We start from the raw sequence: 21818 nt of genomic DNA on the forward strand, positions 1-21818 counted from the left end.
GCAATCTTGGCTCACTGCAAGCTCCACCTCCCAAGTTCACGCCATTCTCCTGCCTCAGCCTCCCGAGTAGCTGGGACTACAGGCGGCCGCCACCACGCCCGTCTAATTTTTTGTATTTTTAGTAGAGACGAGGTTTCACTATGTTAGCCAGGAAGGTCTTGACCCCCTGACCTCTTGATCCGCCCGCCTTGGCCTCCCAAAGTGCTGGGATTACAGGCGTGAGCCAGCATGCCCAGCCTTTTTTTTTTTTTTTTTTAAACGAAGTTATTTTTCTAGAGCATTCATAGTTTGTTTTTATACAGTTAAGGTTCTCATCCATCTGGATTTTTTGGTATGTGTGGGGAGAATAAAATGAGGAGCTGCTGTTTTTTTCTCCAAATGGCATGTATGGTCCCAACACAATTTATTGAATCAATAATTCATCTCTCCCATACGAATTTAAACTATTGAACTTTCACATCAAATTTGGAACTACAAAGTAGGTTAACAAGGTGAGAACTATTATAAGAAAAATCTGTCTCAAATGAAGAATGTAAATGTCTTCTTGTCTCCAGTTTATTTCTGCTTAAACCTTAAGTTTAAATGTTTGGACAGAAAAACACTTATAGTCCTCTATGAAATAAATAACTTGGTAACTCAGAGAAACCACAGACCAAATTACTCTGAAGAACAGCAATTCTTAAAGAAAACCTCACAGGAATTTCTGGAACAAGGCTGTCAGCTAGTTTTCAAAATCCTGCATTCTGATGAAATCAATGAATTGAAAGTCCTCCTCTCTGCTGTGGAGATAACGTTGAACTGATCCAGGTTCCTGAGCAGCTCAAGGAGGTCGATGGAAGAGGAAAAGGATTTAATGTAAATTTAATGCAGTTTCTTAGATCTGATCTTAGAGAATATCTAACTAGGTTGAAAATTCTCTTTCCGTTGTATTTTCAATGGAAGAGCAACAAAGGATTTCTAATTAATAAAGCCTTTTTGTGCCAAGCTGACTTTAGAATAAAATTCATTCGTTGATTTGCCTTTTTAAAAAAGACAGAAAGTCATAAGCATCCTTCTGGTTTGCAGGTCTTGACGATTACCCCTCTTTATTTCTGAGAACTCAGGAAGCATCTCCGGCAGGGGTTATCCTTAATAGGCCCCCGATCTCAGGGTTATAAGAATCACATTGGGAAAACCGACAGATGGATAAAAAATAATTACCACACAGTGTGAGTAAAACCTTTTAAAAAGTCTATTACTCTGGGAGCACAGAGCGGCGACGGTTTCCCCAGGCCTCTACTTTAGGAGACTTGGTTGAGACGATTACTTCACTGGGCTGCATCTGAAGGGACGGTCATCTTAATCAGTAGGAAAACATTTGCCAAACCCAGCTACCGTAAGAATTTAATGCTGTTAAATGATAGTTTGTGGGATAAGTTTGGGGTATAACTTCTATTTGTAGTCCTAATCATGGGTCTAGTGCTACTGAATTATTTTTTTCCTTGCTGTACCTGAGATACATATATAACACTTTATTTCTCCAAAATAACATACCTGCCAGTTTTCTGGATATCCTGCCAAAACTGAATGCAAATTTTTCTTTCCAAAAACTGCAAGTTTGGGGCTTGATTTAATTTTCTCCATGAAGAATAGGCAAGCTTGATGGGCAGCAACTCTTGTACAATTAAACATTACTACTTAAAATTAACCTAGTTTGAGAAAACAGCTAAGGAAAATGTAAGGCTGTTTATAACATTCATACATCTATAATCAGCCTTTCGTTCATAGATAGGAAGCATCTGTGGAGCAAACCATAATCTTGTTATAATACCTCCCTAGCCTTTTTATTTTTCATCTTTTTTTTTTTGGAGAAGGTCTCAGTCTGTCGCCCAGGCTGGAATGCCGTGGTGCAATCTTGGCTCACTGCAGGCCCACTGCAGCCTCAACCTCCTAGGCTCAAGCGATACTTCCACCTCAGCCCCTAAATAGCCAAGACTACAGGCGTATGCCACCACGCCCATCTAATTTTTTTATATTTTGTAGAGACAGGGTCTCCCTATGTTGCCTAGGCTGGTCTTGATCTGGGCTCAAGCAGTCCTCCCTCCTCGACCTCCCAAAGTGCTGGGATTACAGGCATGAACCACTGTGCATGGCCACCTCCCAAGCTTTTAAAAGCCCTTATCACAATATCATTGGTAGACCCCAGTGGGCAAAAATTGGCTCATGATACTGTAGGGGACAAAAACAAACAAACAAAATACTTTTCCTTTACATTTCAGGTTTAGTGGTTGGGGCCTGTGAATTAAACTGACAAAAGGTAAATTAACCAGAGAAAAAGCATACACATTTTATCAATGTTAACATTTTTATGAGCATGGGGCTTCACAGTAGTATATAAGAAGTGTTTAGACTCAGGGCTTGTCTACCTAACTTAGTAGGGAAAAGGGAGAGGAAGAAAAGTTTCCTATGGGAAGGACAAATGGCTTTTTAGGAGGACAAGTTAGTGGTAATGTTTTTCTTTATGAGTATTAGTGGTCTTTCTGTCTTCCTCAGGGCCACAAAATTCCCCTGGAGAAGGGATTTACAGTAGCCTCAAATCTCAGAAGCTACTGCTTTTAGTCAGATAAGGGAAGATCCAAGAAAGCTTTGTTTAGCACTTGTTGAATCTAAAATGTCTTCAGCTTAAGATAATCTTGAAACCAATGCTGGAGTTCTGAGTGGATCCCCACAACAGAGCAGTTCAGTGTAAAGAATACTGCAAAGGTGAGCCGAGATCGCGCCACTGCAGTCCAGCCTGGGCAACAGAGCGAGACTCCGTCTCAGAAAAATATATATATATATATTGCAAAGGCTGGGTGCGGCGGGGCATGCCTGTAATCCCAGCAATTTGGGAGGCTGAGGCAAGGGGATCAGTTGAAATCAGGAGTTTGAGACCAGCCTGGCCAACGTGACAAAACCTTGTCTCTACTAAACGTACAAAAATTAGCCGGATGTGGTGGCACACGCCTGTAATCCCAGCTACTCAGGAGGCTGAGGCAGGAGAATCGCTTGAACCCAGGAGGCAGAGGCTGCAGTGAGCCGAGATCGTGCCACTGCACTCCAGCCTGGGCGACAAGAGCAAAACTCCGTCTCAAAAAAAAAAAGAATACTACAAAGGGTCTCTGTGTTCTGGTCTCTGTATTCCCACTATACTTTATAACATAACTTGATATAGCTTTTAGGTTGCCTTCCTGTGATTGCATAGGAAGACAAGCACGCTCTGCTGCTCTCTTGGCAAGGTCTTACGATTGCATCAAACAACAACTAGACACACTGGCTAATTACTCTCAGTAAGATCAGCTCAGTTATGCCAAAACCAAATCCAACACTTTTCTCAGTTAATTGTTAACATCTTTCAGTAGAAAACATCTTTGGAAATCTTTTTAAAGTCATGAATCAATAGATCAAGTCAGATATTTTCATGGGTTGTGTTTTAATACAATCTCTTTCCAGAAATCCCATAGCATGGAGTTTTGCCAAAAAAACAAAAAACATTGAGGCCAGGTGTGGTGGCTCATGCCTGTAATCCCAGCACTTTGAGAGGCCGAGGTGGGCAGATCACGAGGTCAGGAGATCAAGACCATCCTGGCTAACACAGTGAAACCCCGTCTCTACTAAAAACAGAAAAAAAATTAGCCAGGTGTGGTGGTGGGCGCCTGTAGTCCCAGCTACTCGGGAGGCTGAGGCAGGAGAATGGCGTAAACTCAGGAGGCAGAGCTTGCAGTGAGCCGAGATCGGGCCACTGCACTTCAGCCTGGGCGACAGAGCGAGACTCCATCTCAAAAAAACAAAAACAAAACAAAACACTGAATAATACTCGCATCAAGGCTTTCTAGGTTACATATCGTGGTCAGTAACTTTTGCCTGAAAACCTATGACATAGGCACCTCTTTCACTTGTGGCATCTCATTTAAAGATTTGTTTATACACTTGACATTTCTGTAGAAGACTTTCTGAGGCTCTCTGAAACCCAGCCTCAAGCAAAGTTATCTGGGAAAGATCACATGTCAGGTCTTCTTTGGTTTTCATTATAAAAAAATCATTGTGCCACCTCCATGTTAGGAATCTAACCTGATGGGACACCCTCACCCAGAAACATAGGACACTTCAGGCACCTCAGTGATTTGAGTCTTGAACGATTTGCTCTTCAGCCATTGTCAAAAACTAGGCTGATGCATTTGATATTTAAAAAGCATTTTTAGCTGGGCGCAGTGGCTCACGCCCATAATCCTAGTAGTTTGGGGGGCCGAGGCAGGCGGATTGCTTAAGCTCAAGAGTTCAAGACCAGCCTGGGCAACATAGTAAAACCCCATCTCTACACAAAAATATGTAGAGATCATGAAAATGACCTGAACAGGCCAGGCGGGGTGGCTCACATCTGTAATCCCAGCACTTTGGGAGGCTGAGGCGGGTGGATCACAAGGTCAGGAGTTCAAGACCAGCCTGGCCAAATATGGTGAAACCTCATCTCTACTAAAAGTACAAAAATTAGTGGGGTGTGGTGGCAGGCGCCTGTAGTCCCAGCTACCCAGGAGGCTGAGGCAGGAGAATCGCTTGAACCCAGGAGGCGGAGGTTGCAGTGAGCCAAGATCGTGCCACTGCACTCCAGCCTGGGTGACAGAGCGAGATTCCGTCTCAAAAAAAAGAAAAAAGAAAAAAAGAAAATGAGCTGAACATAAGTATCAATTAGGCAGTTTGGGAAATAGCTAGCTAAGTAGCATTGCATTTCATATTTCATTTTTTTAACTATTAGAACTTTACACAATGCTTCTTAAACCGAAGTGCACATAAGAATCATCTCAGAGCTTCTCCAAAATGCAGATTTCTGGATCCCACAAACTCAGATGCTAATTATAGTAAATCAAGGGTTGAAAACCAGGGAACTGTACTTCAACAAGCACCGTTAAGTGATTCAAATTTGAGAAAAGCTGGCTTAAGGGTAAATAAATAGTACAATTTAAAAAATCTTACAGACAGGGTTTCAAATCATGTCATTATTTTAAATTGTGTAATCCTGGGGAAACTAATCTTTTTTACCTCAGTTTCTTCCATTATAAAGTGAAAATTAAAAATTACTTGGTCATTTTAAGGATCAAATGAGTCTGAATGTCCTACCACAGCACCGGGAGGATAGAAAGCACATAATAAATGCTGACTGTCATTATTATCACCACATATTTTCAAACCTTGACTCAGGGTAGTGCCAGTGCTTAGGGAAGTTTTTCTATGGGTACCCACAGTATTTACTCTTCTTTTGTAGCCCTGACCCAGGGCTTAAAAGTGTTTTTCATTTGTGTTCCTGCATACTCCAAGAGAAATCTCTTGCTTGCTTTTTTGAAGTCCCTAGATATAGAGTAATTACCCCTTTTTTGCTTATTGTCCACATATTCGTGTCACCATCCTGGTTTTATTATGTCAGCTCCCATCATGCCATTTATCCAGTTTGCCACATGTGGCAAACAGTGATTATTTATAAAGAAATTATAGTTCATTCCCTACCATATAATTACGGCAAATTGAATTCTAAGCCCAAACCCCTTTGCAAATAGTTTTTGGCTAAACAATCTGAAAACTGCCTGCCTGATAAAATTGGAGGAAACTGAGACAGGGGAGTGCCTTCAATTAAGGCACTACAAGCCCAGTTTGAATGAGCTAGACTTTAATTAGGACACAAGAAGCAATTTAGAGATAATCTCACTAAGTCAAAAAACTGAATGATGAGCGTGAGCATTACTGTGCAGAGAAATGTTTTTCCTGTTGAAGGAGATTATGGAGCACCTTAGAGCTGTAGGAAGTGGAAACGGACATGAATTATTTTTAAAGAAATGTGTACATTTATATATAACATTTGCACCTCAAAGAACGCTTTTGAAGTGATTACAAATTCAGTATAGCTAACTCGGAGGGACTGATGTTGTTTTGTCATTTAAGATATTAAAATAAAGTTTTACTCCAAGCGCTCTGGTAGGAGGTGGAATGCCAAGAAGTTTCTGAATAAAACAAATATCTGGGTCCAGCATTTTCCAGTTATTATTTTTCTCTCCTCCTCTTCTTTTTACTCACATTCTTTTTTGGTACATGTTCTTCAAACTGTGTTTCAGAAAATATGTATGATTCCCACCACTGTCATCTGGGCTATTTTTCTGGCTCAATTGCACAATATTGTGAAAGCATTCAACATCAGTTAAGAGTGACTGGAGTATGAATACAAACGAGGATCCACGCTGAAGCATTTTACTAGCAAATTAGTTGCAAAAACATATTACTTATGGAAATTGCATGCACATTTATTAAAATAATGTTAAAAAATCCAAGTCCCTCACCCTGAATCCTTTTTCTTTTTTTTAACATCAAAACCATTTTTTTTTCTTTTGGAGGCAGGGTCTCACTCTGTCACCCAAGCTGGAGTGCAGCAGCTTGATCGTGGCTCACTGCAGCCTCGACCTCCTGGGCTCAAGAGATCTCCCACCTCAGCCTCCCAAATAACTAGGTCTACAGGCATGTAGTTTTTTGTAGAGACAGGGTTTCGCTATGTTGCCCAGGCTGGTCTTGAACTCATCTCAAGCATCCTGCCCGCCTCTGTCTCCCAAAGTGCTGGGATTATAGGCATGAGCCACTATGCCCAGCCATCTTAACCATTTTAAAATGTACACTTCAGTGATACTAAGTAAAATTCACATTGTTGTGCACCCTTAGCCATTTTGATGAAGAATTTAAGACTCATTTTTGTATCAGTAGATTATGGAGGAGCATAATAGTCCTTCACAGAAAGAAGGAAAGAGCAACCTGAGAGACAGCTTTTACCTTCCCTCACACTTAGGGAGAGGTTTTTGACAGCTATGAGCACTGTGCCTGGGAAAAGAATCACGGCAGTGCAGGGATGGGGATTTCAGACTCTTAAATATGATTCTGGCTATCCTGTGTCCTGACTCTTTTTTTAGACCTCAGCCTTGACTTTTTTAAACTTTTTAGACAAGCATGAAGTTTCTTGAAAATTTACATGGATAATAAGTCTGCAACAGAGGCAGGCTCCTCTTTCTCAGTAGCAACATCTATTTGTAGAATAGCAGCAATGACAATGTCATAGCCCTAATGGGCCTTACAGAAGAAAAGAATATATACATCAATATATACACATATACTAATGGTAGCACAAGTCTTGGAGATAATTTAGTGCTATAAGAATTCCAAAAAAAGGCAATTTCTGAAAGCTGGGATGATTGTTGCCTAATTGTTAAAATGACTCTGCGTTTACTTAATATAAATTTTATTTGAAATAAAACATCAATAGAAATCTTGTATTATGTGCAAAATTTGAAATTACACTGTGCATCAAAGGAAAAAATGCAAGGATTTTGTAATTTCAAAGCCTGTCTGTAAAACTATTTATGTTAATGGCACATGATAGCTCCACTATAAGTAAAAAGAAATACCCAACACCCTTTGTCAATCTTCAGGGAAAATAATGGGTTCTGAATTATGAGAGCTGTGACTAATGAGTGATTTTCAGGAATGCATTTCTGTGTTAGATGCACTGCCCTTGTGCTCTGAAGGCTTTGATGTTCTTAAGGGCAATTGGACTCATTATTCTGCATTATTTTCATTTTTTTTCTGGAGGAAACATAGCTACTCTAGTGTAACAGGGCAAACCTTGTGGATGAAACGGAAATATCTTACAAAATGTAAACCTCTTGTATTAAAAAGTTAAAATTCCGGCCGGGTGCGGTGACTCACGCCTGTAATGCCAGCACTTTGGGAGGCCGAGGAGGGCGGATCACGAGGTCAGAAGATCGAGACCATCCTGGCTAACATGGTGAAACCCCGTCTCTACTAAAAATACAAAAAAAATTAGCTGGATGTGGTGGCGGGCGCCTGTAGTCCCAGCTACTCAGGAGGCTGAGGCAGGAGAATGGCGTGAACCCGGGAGGCGGAGCTTGCAGTGAGCCAAGATGGCACCACTGCACTCCAGCCTGGGTGACAGAGTGAGACTCCATCTCAAAAAAAAGAAAAAAGTTAGATTTCCAGGATCTCTTTCTAATGGCCAAAGATTAGAGATCATGGCTTGTGGAGCACATCTCATCTTCACTTTCTGTGAATGGGACCAATGCAGGAATTGAAAAATAGAGCCTCACATTGACAAGACAGAAATCTATTGCTAGGACTTTGTGAGATTTATTAAGAAAGTGGTCAGTGTTTTAAAATGATGGCTAATTTCACCCAGAAGCATGGAAAAAGGCACTCATTCAGCCATTGTCTGCTTATTAATAACCTGTAACTTACATAGTGAAGCTGAGTTGCCCTGAGAATTACACCAGCTGTCTTTCTGACTAAATTCAAGCAGTGGCTTTAACTAACCTTTTTTTTTTTTTTTTTTAATCTGAATTAAGATCATTTGGGCCACACCTATGAGCTGAGGTCTAGTTCAGATTTGTTGGAGAATGCTCACCCATCAGTAATTTTTTGACTGATTCAAGCCCCTTGACCAATGGACATTAGAGGATGAATGAGAAAGTGGAATACATTAAGTAACTTAGAATGAAGAAAAATGATAGCATAAGAGATACATTTTTGACACTTTGTAACATGTAAATTATAATTAATACATAAATTTGCACCAATTACTTGACTCAAGAGCTCAAAACTTTCTGTAATGGGTTTGAAGCACAAAAATACAGTGTTTATAGTCAGAGTGCAGCCTTTACTTTCAATAATGGTTATGGAAAGCAAGTTTGGCTTTAGGTTGTAAAGAGTTTTTCAGTGCCAAGGCATTTGACTGCCCTTTCTTTCTTATTCTCCATTGTCTTGCAGACCAGACGATGTGCTTCTGCATCGCACTCATGATGAGATTGTCCTCCTGCATTGCTTCCTCTGGCCCCTGGTGACATTTGTGGTGGGCGTTCTCATTGTGGTCCTGACCATCTGTGCCAAGAGCTTGGCGGTCAAGGCGGAAGCCATGAAGAAGCGCAAGTTCTCTTAAAGGGGAAGGAGGCTTGTAGAAAGCAAAGCACAGAAGCTGTACTCATCGGCACGCGTCCACCTGCGGAACCTGTGTTTCCTGGCGAAGGAGATGGACAGGGCCACGACAGGGCTCTGAGAGGCTCATCCCTCAGTGGCAACAGAAACAGGCACAACTGGAAGACTTGGAACCTCAAAGCTTGTATTCCATCTGCTGTAGCAATGGCTAAAGGGTCAAGCTCTTAGCTGTATGGAGTAACTATTTCAGAAAACCCTATAAGAAGTTCATTTTCTTTCAAAAGTAACAGTATATTATTTGTACAGTGTAGTATACAAACCATTATGATTTATGCTACTTAAAAATATTAAAATAGAGTGGTCTGTGTTATTTTCTATTTCCTTTTTTATGCTTAGAACACCAGGGTTTAAAAAAAAAAAAAAAAGGTGAGGACATCTGGGTCTCATTTGCTTCTGCTAGGTTAAACTTTTACTTGACAACAAGGATTCCTGCTGAAGTCTGAACCTTACTGTGTAACCCTCAGTTTCCACTATTAAAGAGTATCTTTTGACGTCTGCTTGGAAAATGAATAGTATACTGGTAACTCAGTCTCCAGTCACCTCTGTGTCTCTTAAGCAAGAGATTCTAAAAGATTGGGAAAACATATCCTCCAACACCTGCCTTTGCCTAACCATTATTTTTCACCAGATTACTTCTTAAGAGAGGGAGGTGATTCTGAAGAAGGCTTCTATCTCAAAAAGCACTGGGCTTCCTTATTCATCTGTTCTTGTTGTTTTTGATGGAGTTAAAATAATTTGTGTGCAATACAATATACATGATGTGAAGGACACTCTTCAGCTTAGTGAAACGCTGTTTTCATTTTTTTTTTTCTTTTTGTAGGTCAGAAAAAAACAACAAAATCAGTTCAAGCATTTTTTTTGCTTTGTCCTTGCCTTGATGTTATGAGTATTAAAACCAGGGGGATTGCTGCCATTGTGCAGTTTGCTTGGACAAACCTGGAGATGCAACCCAGCTCACATCATTGCTACTGATGAGCTTTCTGTGCCTTTATCAAAAGTTGATTGAGAAGACCATATTTCTTTGTATCTTTTTATAAACTCAAATTCCAAGTATCAAATCGCAGGTCTCAGTGAACATCAAACCTATTTACTACATAGAATCAAACCTTTGTTTAGGTGAGATGTGCATCGTTAGTGGAGGAAAAACTGACAACCTAATTTCATTTGTTTTCTTCTGATACTCTTCAGACATGCCTCTATTAGAATAAAGGTAAACTGGAATTTAAAGACAAGTTCCCCTCAGTTATTTCCATGGAGCTGTAATATGTATATATGGAATGATGGTTTCCTGACCTTTAGTCCACATACCAATGTTTTCTTTTTTCTTTTTTTTTTTTTTTTTTTTTGAGATGGTGTCTCACTCTGTCGCCAGGCTGGAGTGCAGTGGCACGATCTCGGCTCACTGCAGTCTCCACCTCCTGGGTTCAAGTCATTCCCCTGCCTCAGCCTCCCGAGTAGCTGGGACTACAGGCACGCACCACCACGCCTGGCTAATTTTTTTTGTATTTTTAGTAGAGACGGGGTTTCACCGTGTTAGCCAGGATGGTCTCAATCTCCTGACCTTGTGATCTGCCCACCTCACCTCCCAAAGTGCTGGGATTACAGGCCAATGTTTTCTTAATCTTAGAATGTGAATAACTGAAAATCATAGTCTGTGGAAAGGTGTTGAATTGAGTATAATCTTCTTCTGTTTATTTTTGTGTTTTGTTTTTTAACAGATGGGGATCTTGCTATGTTGCCCAGGATGGAGTGCAGTAGCTATTCACAGGTGTGATCATAATACACTGCAGCCTCAAGCTCCTGGGCTCAAGCGATCCCCCTCCCTCAGCCTCCCAAGTATCTGGGGTTACTGGTGTGCACCACCGTGCTTGGCTCCAATAATTTTTTTTCTAATTCAAAAGTTACAGTTTCACTGTGAAAAAGGCCTTGAACACACTATTTATGACATCTTTTGAGGCAGCTCCAGTGCCTTGACTTCAATCCCAGTTTCCGGTTGCAGCATCCTTGTTGTCTTAGCAACACAGTGAACTATTCTGAAGCATAGAGTAACACGAAACTGGGAGTCCGAGAAATAATCATCTCTGCAACGAAGTCTGCTTTATCCATTTTATCTTTATTCAGTTGTCTATGATTAATTGATTACAGAGTAGTAGATTAGAATAGTGCATGGATATACATTTGTGTTGAAAAAAGGGGAAGTTGATATATATCAATCTTAGTTTTCATTTATCAGTTTGATACTCATGCATTTACACTAAACGCTTCCATTTATCCCGAAAAAGTATATGCAACTGTATTCTGTAGGTTGATTTTTGGAAAAGGGGAGAAGCACACTGAATTCATAAGGTCACACGTAGTCTTAAGGTCTTACTTGCTTACAGCCAATTAAATTTGAAGCACCTTATTTATACTTGTTAAAGGTAAAACCCAAAAGAACAAGCAGAGGACATTTTAAGGTCATAAAAGGTAAATAAGCTTACCTTCTTAATGTTTTCATCCTCTTTTTGTATAAATCAGAAAATGATCTAAACTGCTGTAACAAAGAGACCCCAAAATGTGATGGCTCATGTAAGACAATTAATTTTTTTCTCACATAGCAATCCAGAAGTAGCTTCATTTCACAAGGTATTCAAGGGATATAGGAGTCATCTACCTTGTTAGTTCTCTTAATACCCAAGGGTATTGTTCTTTCCATGGTCAAAGCTGGCTCAAGACTTCCTAGCCTGTGAAAAAAGAAGTTGGAGCAAGCCATTTCCTTTTTAGGAAATTACAGCCATCACTTCTGCCCACAGTCCATTCATGAATACTTACTATATAGCTATACCTAGCTTCAAGAAAGGCTGGGACGTGTCTCTAACTAGATGGGCATGTGCCCTACTAAAACTCCAGGGAAAGGGTTCTATTACTAAAGCTAAAAAGAGGGGAATGAATACTAGAGTTAAAGACAAAAATGATAGCAGCCAATGGCCCATGCCATGATAATCTGCTGAGCAGGCATGATGGAGATCCCTTGCCCAGCAGAAAGTGTTCCTTGGTGAAATCATGAATCTGCTATCTAGGAGAAACTCCCTTGTCCATTGTCTTCTGTGGCCCCTAGTTTGACCTCTAGGAAAGTCTTGCTCGTCAGCTTCTGTGGCCCCATCTGAAACTTTTGAGGGACATCACAGCTTTTGCAGCCCCTGCTTGCTGGTGCAGACTTTTAGACCTAGATTGCCTTAGAGACTGAAAAATATACGCTTTTATAGGCCGGGGTTTTAGTTCATTTGACTGTAATAAAGACTTCAATGCCGTTTTTAATGTTTGACTGCTGACATCTTTCAAGACTCACCTTTCCCTTCTCCCTTATGCTGCACATCTGGGCAAGCTGATGGAAGCATGGGTGCCTCCTCCTTTGGCCCCAGCAGGAAGTTCAAATCACGCAAGCCCTGGCATGCATGCAGGAAGCTTCACCCCAGCCTCACACTCTAAGACGGATAAAAGCCAAACCAATTAAGCCGTTTCTCGACCCTCCTGGGAGCCTGCCCTATCTCCCTGGAAAGTCTCAGTATGTGAGTAATAAACCTTTTTATACCCATTTCTTGTGTGTGTGGCATTATCAGTCTCAGCATCCGAACTGAATTCGTGGTAATTTTCTATGAATTTTGGGAGGAGGAAGTTCATCTGGCATCTTAAGGGTCATGATAGCATTGGTGACATCATTTTATCAAAAATACTAGAGGTTTCTGGTTCATTTGCTTTCAGTCAGTTCATGTGAAAGTAGCCACAGCCAAAGAGCTGTTCTAGTTATAGTTCTTTAAGCCAGCAATGTGTTATTTATTAGTCACTGTGCTTGGCCCATACCTCTGTCCCTCAAATTAATGGCAGCCATCTTGAAGTCTTCTCCAACAATGAGTTTAAGTGGTGATGCAACATTCTTCATCTGATCTTTTCTGCCGAAATGACTCCCATTGTCTGACCAGTAACACAATGGAGACTTTTTTTTTTTTTTTGAGACGGAGTCTTGCTCTGTCACTCAGGCTGGAATGCAGTGGCGTAATCTCGGCTCACTGCAACCCCTGCCTCCCGGTTCAAGCAATTTTCTTGCCTCAGCCTCCTGAGTAACTGAGATTACAGGCTTCTGCTGGCTAATTTTTGTATTTTTTAGTAAAGACAGGGTTTCACCATGTTGGCCAGATTGATCGTGAACTCCCGACCTTTGGTGATCCCCCCATCTCGGCGTCCCAAAGTGCTGAGATTACAGGCGTGAGCCTCTGCGCCCAGCCACAGTGGTGACTATTGAACAAAACTGAATAATAGTCACATCTCCTGCTCCCTTGAATGCAGAAGCAATTGTACTTCAGGGCATGGTGTTATCTACTTGCAAACTTTTTATTTTTTGATCTTACAGCAACTACTTTTGATAGTACCTCACTAAAAACATCAGCAAGGAGCCACCAATATACATTGACCACTCTGGTTCTAACTGCTTTCCCCATAGCTAGTCTGCCTTTCAAATTGTTGCTGGTGTCAGTTTTACCTAGTGATTGGTCAAAACATAACAAGGGTCTCTAGTTTTTCATCCTGCAATATCTGTTTCCACACTGCCGGTTGCCTGGCAACACAATACCAGAGCCACATATTTTAGATTTTTGTTATGATGGCACTTTTCCATTCCTATGTATCAGTCAGCTAGAGCTGCATAACAAATAGCAAAGACCGGGTGGCTTAAACAACCAAAATTTGTTTTTTAACAGTTCTGAGGGCCAAAAGTTCAAGGTCAAAGTGTTGGCAAGTTTGGTTTCTCCTGAGGCCTCTCTCCTTGGCTTGCAGATGGCTCCCTTCTTGCTGTGTCCTTACACTAGGCACTTGTGCCCCTAATGTCTCCCTGTGTGTTCCAGTGTTCTCTTATAAGGACACCAGTCTTATAAGATTAGGGCCCCTCTCTATGATTTCATTTAACCTTAATTATCTCCTGAAAGGCCCTATCTTCCAATATAGTTACATTGGGGCTTTGGCCTTCAACCTATAAATTTTGGGGGCCTACAACTTAGTCCATAATATTCTGGTACTGAATTTAAAACTATTAGGGTGTAGGCTAAGCCACTGTAACAGAGAAACCCCCAAATACTGTAGTTCCAATAAGATAATTTATTTTCTTTCTTGTAGCCATCAGGAGGTAGCCCATGAAATTGTCCAGGGACTTATATTTATTCTACCATTATTTTTACTCTATTATTATTTTATATTATTATTATACTTATTCTACCATTTATTCTGCCATTCCCTAGAGTGTCCTCTTCATAGTGGTCAACCTGTGGGATGGAGAAGAGAAAAGTAAAGGGCAAGCACATACATTTGAATAAAATGAGATAGAAGTTGCACACATCAAGTTTGTATATTCTTTTGGTAAGAAATTAACTGCAGAGGAACCTCTTGCTGAGCAGCCATGCCTTCTAAAACCTGGGACAGAGATTTTATTATTAAAATGAGGAAAGGGAGAATGAACGAGGGGGAGGATTATCAGTTCCTTCCTACATTCCTCTTCTATACATCTTACATTTTGTATTGAGTATGAGAAGAGACTTGGACCTAAAAAGATGATAGTTTCCTGAAATTTAGATGATTCTTTACATTTTTATTTATCTAAAATTGAAGTTTACCTAATTTAGTTTAATTCAATTATTTTACTGATTTAAATTAATCAGAATTTTCTTAAAAATCAGTAAAAGAAAAAAACGTAAGGGAAGCTTTGTTGCTTTGCAAAATAGGGAGATATTTCAGGAAGGTAAGGGGAGAGGTCTATCCTACAGTATGGAGTACAGAAGTGGGACTTAGAGATAGCCAAGTGAGTTTGAAATATTCAAAGAATATATACAATAGAATCTGTACCCTTTTTAAAAAAAAAAATAGAATTTCCATCTCTCTGAATGTATTCCAGTTGTAAAAAAAAAAATGTATTGAGTTTCCCATCATATGGAAGTTTTTAAAATTGTAGGAAATAAAATATTCAGAAGGCTACACAAGGTGTTAAAAAAGGGGACAGGGATATAATAGCTTACTAGCTTATTAGAATGAATTTGGTTCCTTATGAGGGATAATCTAGAGAAAAGAGGCATAGAATAAGAGCTTTGGAACCAAACAGTCTGAGTTTGAATCCTGGCTCTCCCTTTTGGCATCTGTGTGATCTTGGGCAAGCTACCTAATTTCTATTACAGCTTTGTTATCTCAACTGTAAAATGAGGCTGATATTGATATATCATTGGAGAGGACTAAATGAGACCATGCAAAATGTGTACTTGGCACAGTGCCTGATCCACAAATACTGATGATGATGATGATGATGGTGGTGGTGGTGGTGGTGGTGATGATGGTGATAATAACAGTGATGATGATGGTAGTATAGCATTAGTGCAGCAAAAAGGAAAAATGGACTCAAAACTAATTTTTCCTAAAAATTTGTGCTTTTATTTATCAGATGCTTCTAACTTAGTCCCCACCAGTCTAAGACTAGAAAAATATTGGGATTTTCCTTTTCAGAAGTTCTATCATTGGCAAGTTGTTTTTATTTCCAGAACTCCAACTCAGAAGAAATCACCTCTGAATTCATTGTCTATTTAATAAACTCAAGATTCTTCAAATTCTCCATTTTATTCAGTATTAAATAACTTTCAAAATATGGCTATCTTGAAAGTCTCCACTTCCTCATACTTAGCAATTTCCAGCATTATTTAAAAAAAAAATGTGTCTTCTCTTTGATGCAAAGCAATTACTGGGATACTTTCTTCTCAGAGAGGAAATCCAAAGAACATGATCCTTTCTGCCTGGTCCCTGTACAACATTGAAAACAACTGGGGTAATTTTTTATTAATGCATTTGTTAAAAAGATGCAACATTTCTATCTCCAAGAAGTTTGAAATATATAAAATGTATTCTGTGTCTCATTATCAGGTCTCTGACTCAGAGTAACTTTTACAAAGGTTTTTATCTTTTTTTCCCCTCTATGCTTCCCAAAGCATGACTAATGAGGCTGATGAATGTCATCATAGGAGCGCCGCGTTTCTGGCAGGTAGAAAAAGATCACATTAGGGCTTGGACTTCCAAGTGACATCTAGAAGCAATGAGAAATTCTAACAAGACTACCCTGAGTCTATGCAGGAATTGGTAGTGTTTGAAATTTGGGAGAAATGTTTTAATTTTTGTGAAAGTCAGTGGTGTTAAAGGTCAGAAATGTAACTACCTCCAGAGTTCTAGCATTCAGGGTAGTGAAGATGTGGTGAGAGTTAATGAAATAAAATCAAGAAAGGAAAAACATACATGTTGGTGTCAGGAGATGTGTCTGGTTAAATGTCAGTTCTTGCTCACAGCAAGTAGAAATGTTCAGTCTTTCAGAATCACTGCCAAAGGCACCATATACATTTCTCCACATCAGGAACCTGAGAATTGTTTTCTCTTTTCCCAATTCTACAAGGGTTTATAATTCACAGAACCATGCAGGGATCGCTTTTGGACATTTGTCCCCTTTACCAGACAGCAGTTAATGAACTTGCATCTCTGCTTTAAGCTTAGGACACCTAGGTGAAAGCAGCCACTGCTGAATTAGTGTGTACTTCATTAGAAAACTAACGTGAGGAAGATTCCTGGTGGAAATATGGCAGTGGTTTCTGAGCCTGTGGGCTAAGCAGTGCTTAGTTAGAATCTCAGACCCTGATCCTCCCAGCTAGTGCACTCTACCCACAAAGAACAACATATACATATTTATTCTTCTGCCAGTGCTTGAAATCAAGCTTGATCAGCCATGGCAGTAGGATGGGAGGTGACCTAGAACAGACTATGGGAAAGTGAGAAGAGAGTCTCTGACTGGGATGATGTTGATGTGTTCTTGAGGATGTCTTTCTGCATACACCTAGCTGTCTGCAATTATCACTAAGGTGACCTAGAAAATACAGCCAAAGAAACATATACTGAATAATTGTGGGGTATAGTACTATCCTGTTATCTGGTAAATATTAGATATATTTCTTCTCTATAGGATTTTCCGTACATTACCATAATGGATGAGACCCATCCATTCCCTAGCTTTTCTGTGATCTCAGCTGTGATTACCAGATTATGATCTCTTGTCCCCTGTTTCAAGCTCTGGATGTATATCACAATAGCTCAGATGCATTCTTATGTCTCTGTCTCAAGCTTACTGATGGACGGAAATTACAATAACAGAGTAATGGGACAAAATATTCTCAGACAACATGGATAGGGAGCCATTTGCCTGGCTCAGATAATGTGTCCTTCTGAAAAGTTACCATATCAAACCATATAACAACCTTTTCCTAATACCTCAACATTTTCATTACACGCTCTGCAGTTCAGTTGCACTGTACTTTTCTCAGGACCTTGAGCCTCTCTTCTCATCATGTTTCAATATCTGGTTCTTCTGATCCATCAGGTCTAAGCTTAAATATTGACTCTTTCCTGAAGTCCTTTGTATGTATGGTGATCTTATGTAAGCAGATTTCTCCTGTCATTCTCTCCTCTTCATGCCGCTTTCTTCTTTTCTAGTACTTTTAATTGCTTTATTTATTTATTTATTTATTTATTTGTGTACTTGTCCCTTACTTATCTCTCTTCCTAGTTCTAAGATTCATGAAGGTAGAACAATGTTGATGGGCTTTTTTTTCCACCACTGACACAGTGCCATATTTATGGAATGAATTAATGTCCTTCCCTGCCTTGGGAAATTTTATTCCACTTTCAAGGCCCAACCTCATCCCTTTATGCTTCCCCGAAGAATTAATCACTTCTTCCTCTGTGATCCCACAAAAATGTGTACATACATCTATCATTTTAAGAATTTAGCATGTATTACAATAATTTATCTTGTGTTATATGGCTGTTAATTCACTGATTCTTTCTTACCTCTCCACCTTGTGAGACAAAAAACATAATTTATTGACCTTTTTAACCATATGATAATAATAATAATAATTCCCAACTCTTATTAAGTGCTTTCTGTGTGCATTTAAGTTTTTTTTATCAAACATCATTCTAAACTCTTCATTAAAGGTTGGCAGAATAAGACATTAAGCATACTACCTAGGGCATAGTTAACCCTGTAAAATGTAAATGAATGAATAATAAATATCTATTCCAATCTTGGTCTTAAAAACTTACGATGAAAATAAGGTAATGTATTTAAATATTATATACTACTCTTTAAACAGATAGACAGCAGAAAAATCACTGTGTTCACTATCAAATTACCCTAAAACATAGCAACTTAAAACAACAAACGTTTTTTATCTCACACAGTTTCTGAATTAGGAAGTAAGGAATCTGGAAGTAGCTTAGCTGTAATTCTAAATTATTTTTGGTAAAATTATGCCACTTAGAAAGATAAGTCTATAGATTAGGGTTATAGTGGAATAAACATTAGCTCATTAGCAGGAACCCTGCAGAATTATAGTGGGGAACTTTTTATAAGAATACTGGGATTTGATATATTTGATAAGAATAGTGTATTTGACAGACATCTTACAACAAAAAGTGAGCAAAGTCCAATTGTCTGCTTTCTTTGGGGAGGGGAATGAAGAGGCTTCCAAAAGAAGTAACTGGAGACGTCAGGGATAGTCTTTTTAATAACTTCAGATAGCTTTCAAGAGTAGATACTGAAACATACATGACCCTTAAGCTTTCCTCACTTTTTGTGAACAGCCTTAAGCCAGAAATAGGGCTTAACACTGCCTTCCCCATGGAAACACTGAAATTGGGAATAGCCCTATGGCCAGATCTTTAACACCTAACTGAAATTTTTGAAAGAGGCCTAGACACTGGGTGCGGTGGCTCACGCCTGTAATCCCAGCACTTTGGGAGGCTGAGGTGGGTGGAACACGGGAGGTCCAGTCCGAGACCAACCTGACCAACATGGAGAAACCCCGTTTCTACTAAAAATACAAAATTAGCCGGACATGGTGGTGCATGCCTGAAATCGCAGCTACTCGGGAGGCTGAGGCAGGAGAGTCGCTTGAACCTGGGAGGTGGAGGTTGCAGTGAGCCGAGATCACGCCATTGCACTCCAGCCTGGGCAACAAGAGTGAAACTCCGTCTAAAAACAAACAAACAAAAAAAGGGCCTAGAGCCCTCAGACCTAGAATAAACTTATGCCTTTACAGATAAAAACTAATAAAAGCATCCAGGGAAAGAAGACCCTTGATAAAGAAGTATGTAAATACTGTAAACAGAAAAGATATTGGAAAAACAGTTGTGCTAGTTAACAAACTGAAGGGGGGAAAAGGTCAGTAAAAAATAAAGTTGCTCTAAGGGGGACTCAAGTACCCAATTAACCATTTTATTTTTATTTATTTATTTTTTTCTGAGACGGAGTGTCGCTCTGTCGCCCAGGCTGGAGTGCAGTGGCGCGATCTCGGCTCACTGCAAGCTCCGCCTTCCGGGTTCACGCCATTCTCCTGCCTCAGCCTCCCAAGTAGCTGAGACTACAGGTGCCTGCCACCACACCCGTCTAATTTTTTGTATTTTCAGTAGAGATGGGGTTTCACTGTGTTAGCCAGGATGGTCCCGATCTCCTGACCTTGTGATCCGCCCACCTCGGCCTCCCAAAGTGCTGGGATTACAGGTGTGAACCACTGCGCCCGGCTGCTTTACTCTTAAGTTCACGAGAAAAACTTATGTAAATGTTATAGAACAGTCTTGAAAATGTTTTTTTGATGATGAGTATTAGAATACCTCCCTTTAACTCTGGTGCTATGATATCACATCTCCCAGAAGGTCAACAAACTACTCAGGTGGTGGGATCTATTGTGTAAATGAATCTGCCAGATTAACTGCTCCACTAAACACCTTTTCTTTGAGATCCATAGGGACTTCCCTATTAAAACACAGGCCAAGGCTAGTTTGAAAATGTACTGGTATCCTTGTGCCTAAATCAAGCTCACACTGAAGGTCTCTATGATGTCCTGTACTGGCTTCCTTATGGACTTAAAGTTCTACTGATATACGTAGTGTAGGGGAGGAAAAACTTTTCTTCAGCCTTCATTGGTTCAGTAACTGGGGCCCTGCAAATTAAACTGACCAAAAATAGGCTAGCAGGATAAATAGTTATGTATGCACCCAGAGGTGTCCACAGAAACAAAATGAAGACAAAGAAACAGACTTGGAGGCTTTATATACCATTTTAACAAACAGCAGTATAAAGAAGTGGCAAGACAAAGGAAAGGGAGTTCAGCCTTGTAGGGGTGGTAAATTGTGGATTTTCCTGGTATGAAAGAGTGAAGGGAGGACATTTTCTTAAACAAAAATTTATGCCCTGCTTTCAAGCAAGTAGGGGGAGGGCACAGAGCTTTTCTGTGCCTGCTATTTCTTGATTGCCTTCAGCTTAAAATAATTCTTATGTCAAAGAGGAAAATTTTGGGGTGGCATACTCTGATCTGTAGAATTCAATAGAATTTTTAGGGCTGAATCTATCAAGGTTATGTTGACACATTCAAAACATATTCAAGCTTGCACAATAACTTCTAAAAACAGTAGATAAAGAACTAAAATCAATAGTTGAAAGCCTAATTTAAAAAAAAGACTCTCTGGCTGGGCGTGGTGGCTCACGACTGTAATCCCAGCACTTTGGGAGGCCGAGGCAGGCAGATCACCTGAGGTTGGAAGTTTTGAGACCAGCGTGACAAACATGGAGAAACCCCATCTCTACTAAAAATACAAAAAAATTAGCCGGGCTTGGTGGTGCATGCCTATAATCCCAGCTATGCAGGAGGCTGAGGCAGGAGAATTGCTTGAACCCAGGAGGCAGAGGTTGCAGTGAGCCGAGATTGTGCCATTGCAATCCAGCCTGGGCAACAAGAGCGAAACTCCGTCTCAGAAAAAAAAAAAAAAAAAAAAAAAAAGACTCACCATAACTTGTACTGGTCCTTACGTCAAATAACACAATCTGCAATGATATATATTAGTTTAGGACCTCAGGGTCATAAACAAAACTGCCATTCCTGAACTTTCTGTATACTAAGCTCTAATACTATTTTCTTGTGGGGTTACATATTCTGGACTTAGAAATCTGTGCTATGCCCTCTTTAGTGGTTCCTTAGGGTAGATTGAAATAGTTAATCCTGCTCACTTTTTCCTGGTAAAGTCAACAATATGCTTTGACAGTTATGCTTTAGTGATTTACCTTTTTTTCACAAGTTCATGATTAGGACCTTCTGAACCTTAAATTTCCTTGAAACTCTACTTGTATCCCATATGTAGATGACCACTTGTTATATTCTAAAAATGAGTTGAGCTCTCTTAGTCATTTATGTTCTTACAGTTTTAACTCAGAAAGGACTTAAAGTTAGAAGGAAAGTTATAATTTTCTCAAAACAGATTGTGTGACTTAGATCAAGATTTATTCAAGAGTAAATACCCCACTTAGGACAGAGGAAAAGCCATTCAACAGTTTTCCAGGCCAAAGCTACACACCATGATATACACCTGTAGTCCTAGCTTCTCAGGAGGCTGAGGCAGGAGCAGGAGGATCTCTTGAGCCCAGGAATTTCAGCCTGTCTAGGATTGCTCCAGTGAATAGCAACTGTACTCCAGCCTGGGCAAAAAACCAAGACCCCATCTCTAAAACAAAAACAAACACAAACAAACTTTTCTGGGCCAGTTATTCAGAGTCAATTAAGAGGATTCCAACTGCCCTAAAATCATCATGACTCTATCTGATTTAAACAAGTTTTAAATAATCAAAACTCTTCCTTGGGAGCCTAGATATGAGCCAGCATTTTATGATT

General features: G+C 39.9%; 1 protein-coding gene across 1 annotated transcript in view; it reads left to right on the forward strand.

Annotated features, from left to right (window-relative positions):
• Nucleotides 1-9542, forward strand: part of KCNMB4 (potassium calcium-activated channel subfamily M regulatory beta subunit 4) — a 64654-nt gene extending 55112 nt beyond the window's left edge. The window contains exon 3 of the mRNA XM_003808735.5: nt 8827-9542. Within this exon, the coding sequence (XP_003808783.1) occupies nt 8827-8995 (169 nt within the window). The 3' untranslated portion in view covers nt 8996-9542. The remainder of the gene's footprint in view (nt 1-8826) is intronic.
• Nucleotides 9543-21818: the final 12276 nt, after the last annotated feature.

The sequence above is a fragment of the Pan paniscus genome, chromosome 10 (assembly GCF_029289425.2).
Source record: "Pan paniscus chromosome 10, NHGRI_mPanPan1-v2.0_pri, whole genome shotgun sequence".
Classification (NCBI taxonomy): domain Eukaryota; kingdom Metazoa; phylum Chordata; class Mammalia; order Primates; family Hominidae; genus Pan; species Pan paniscus.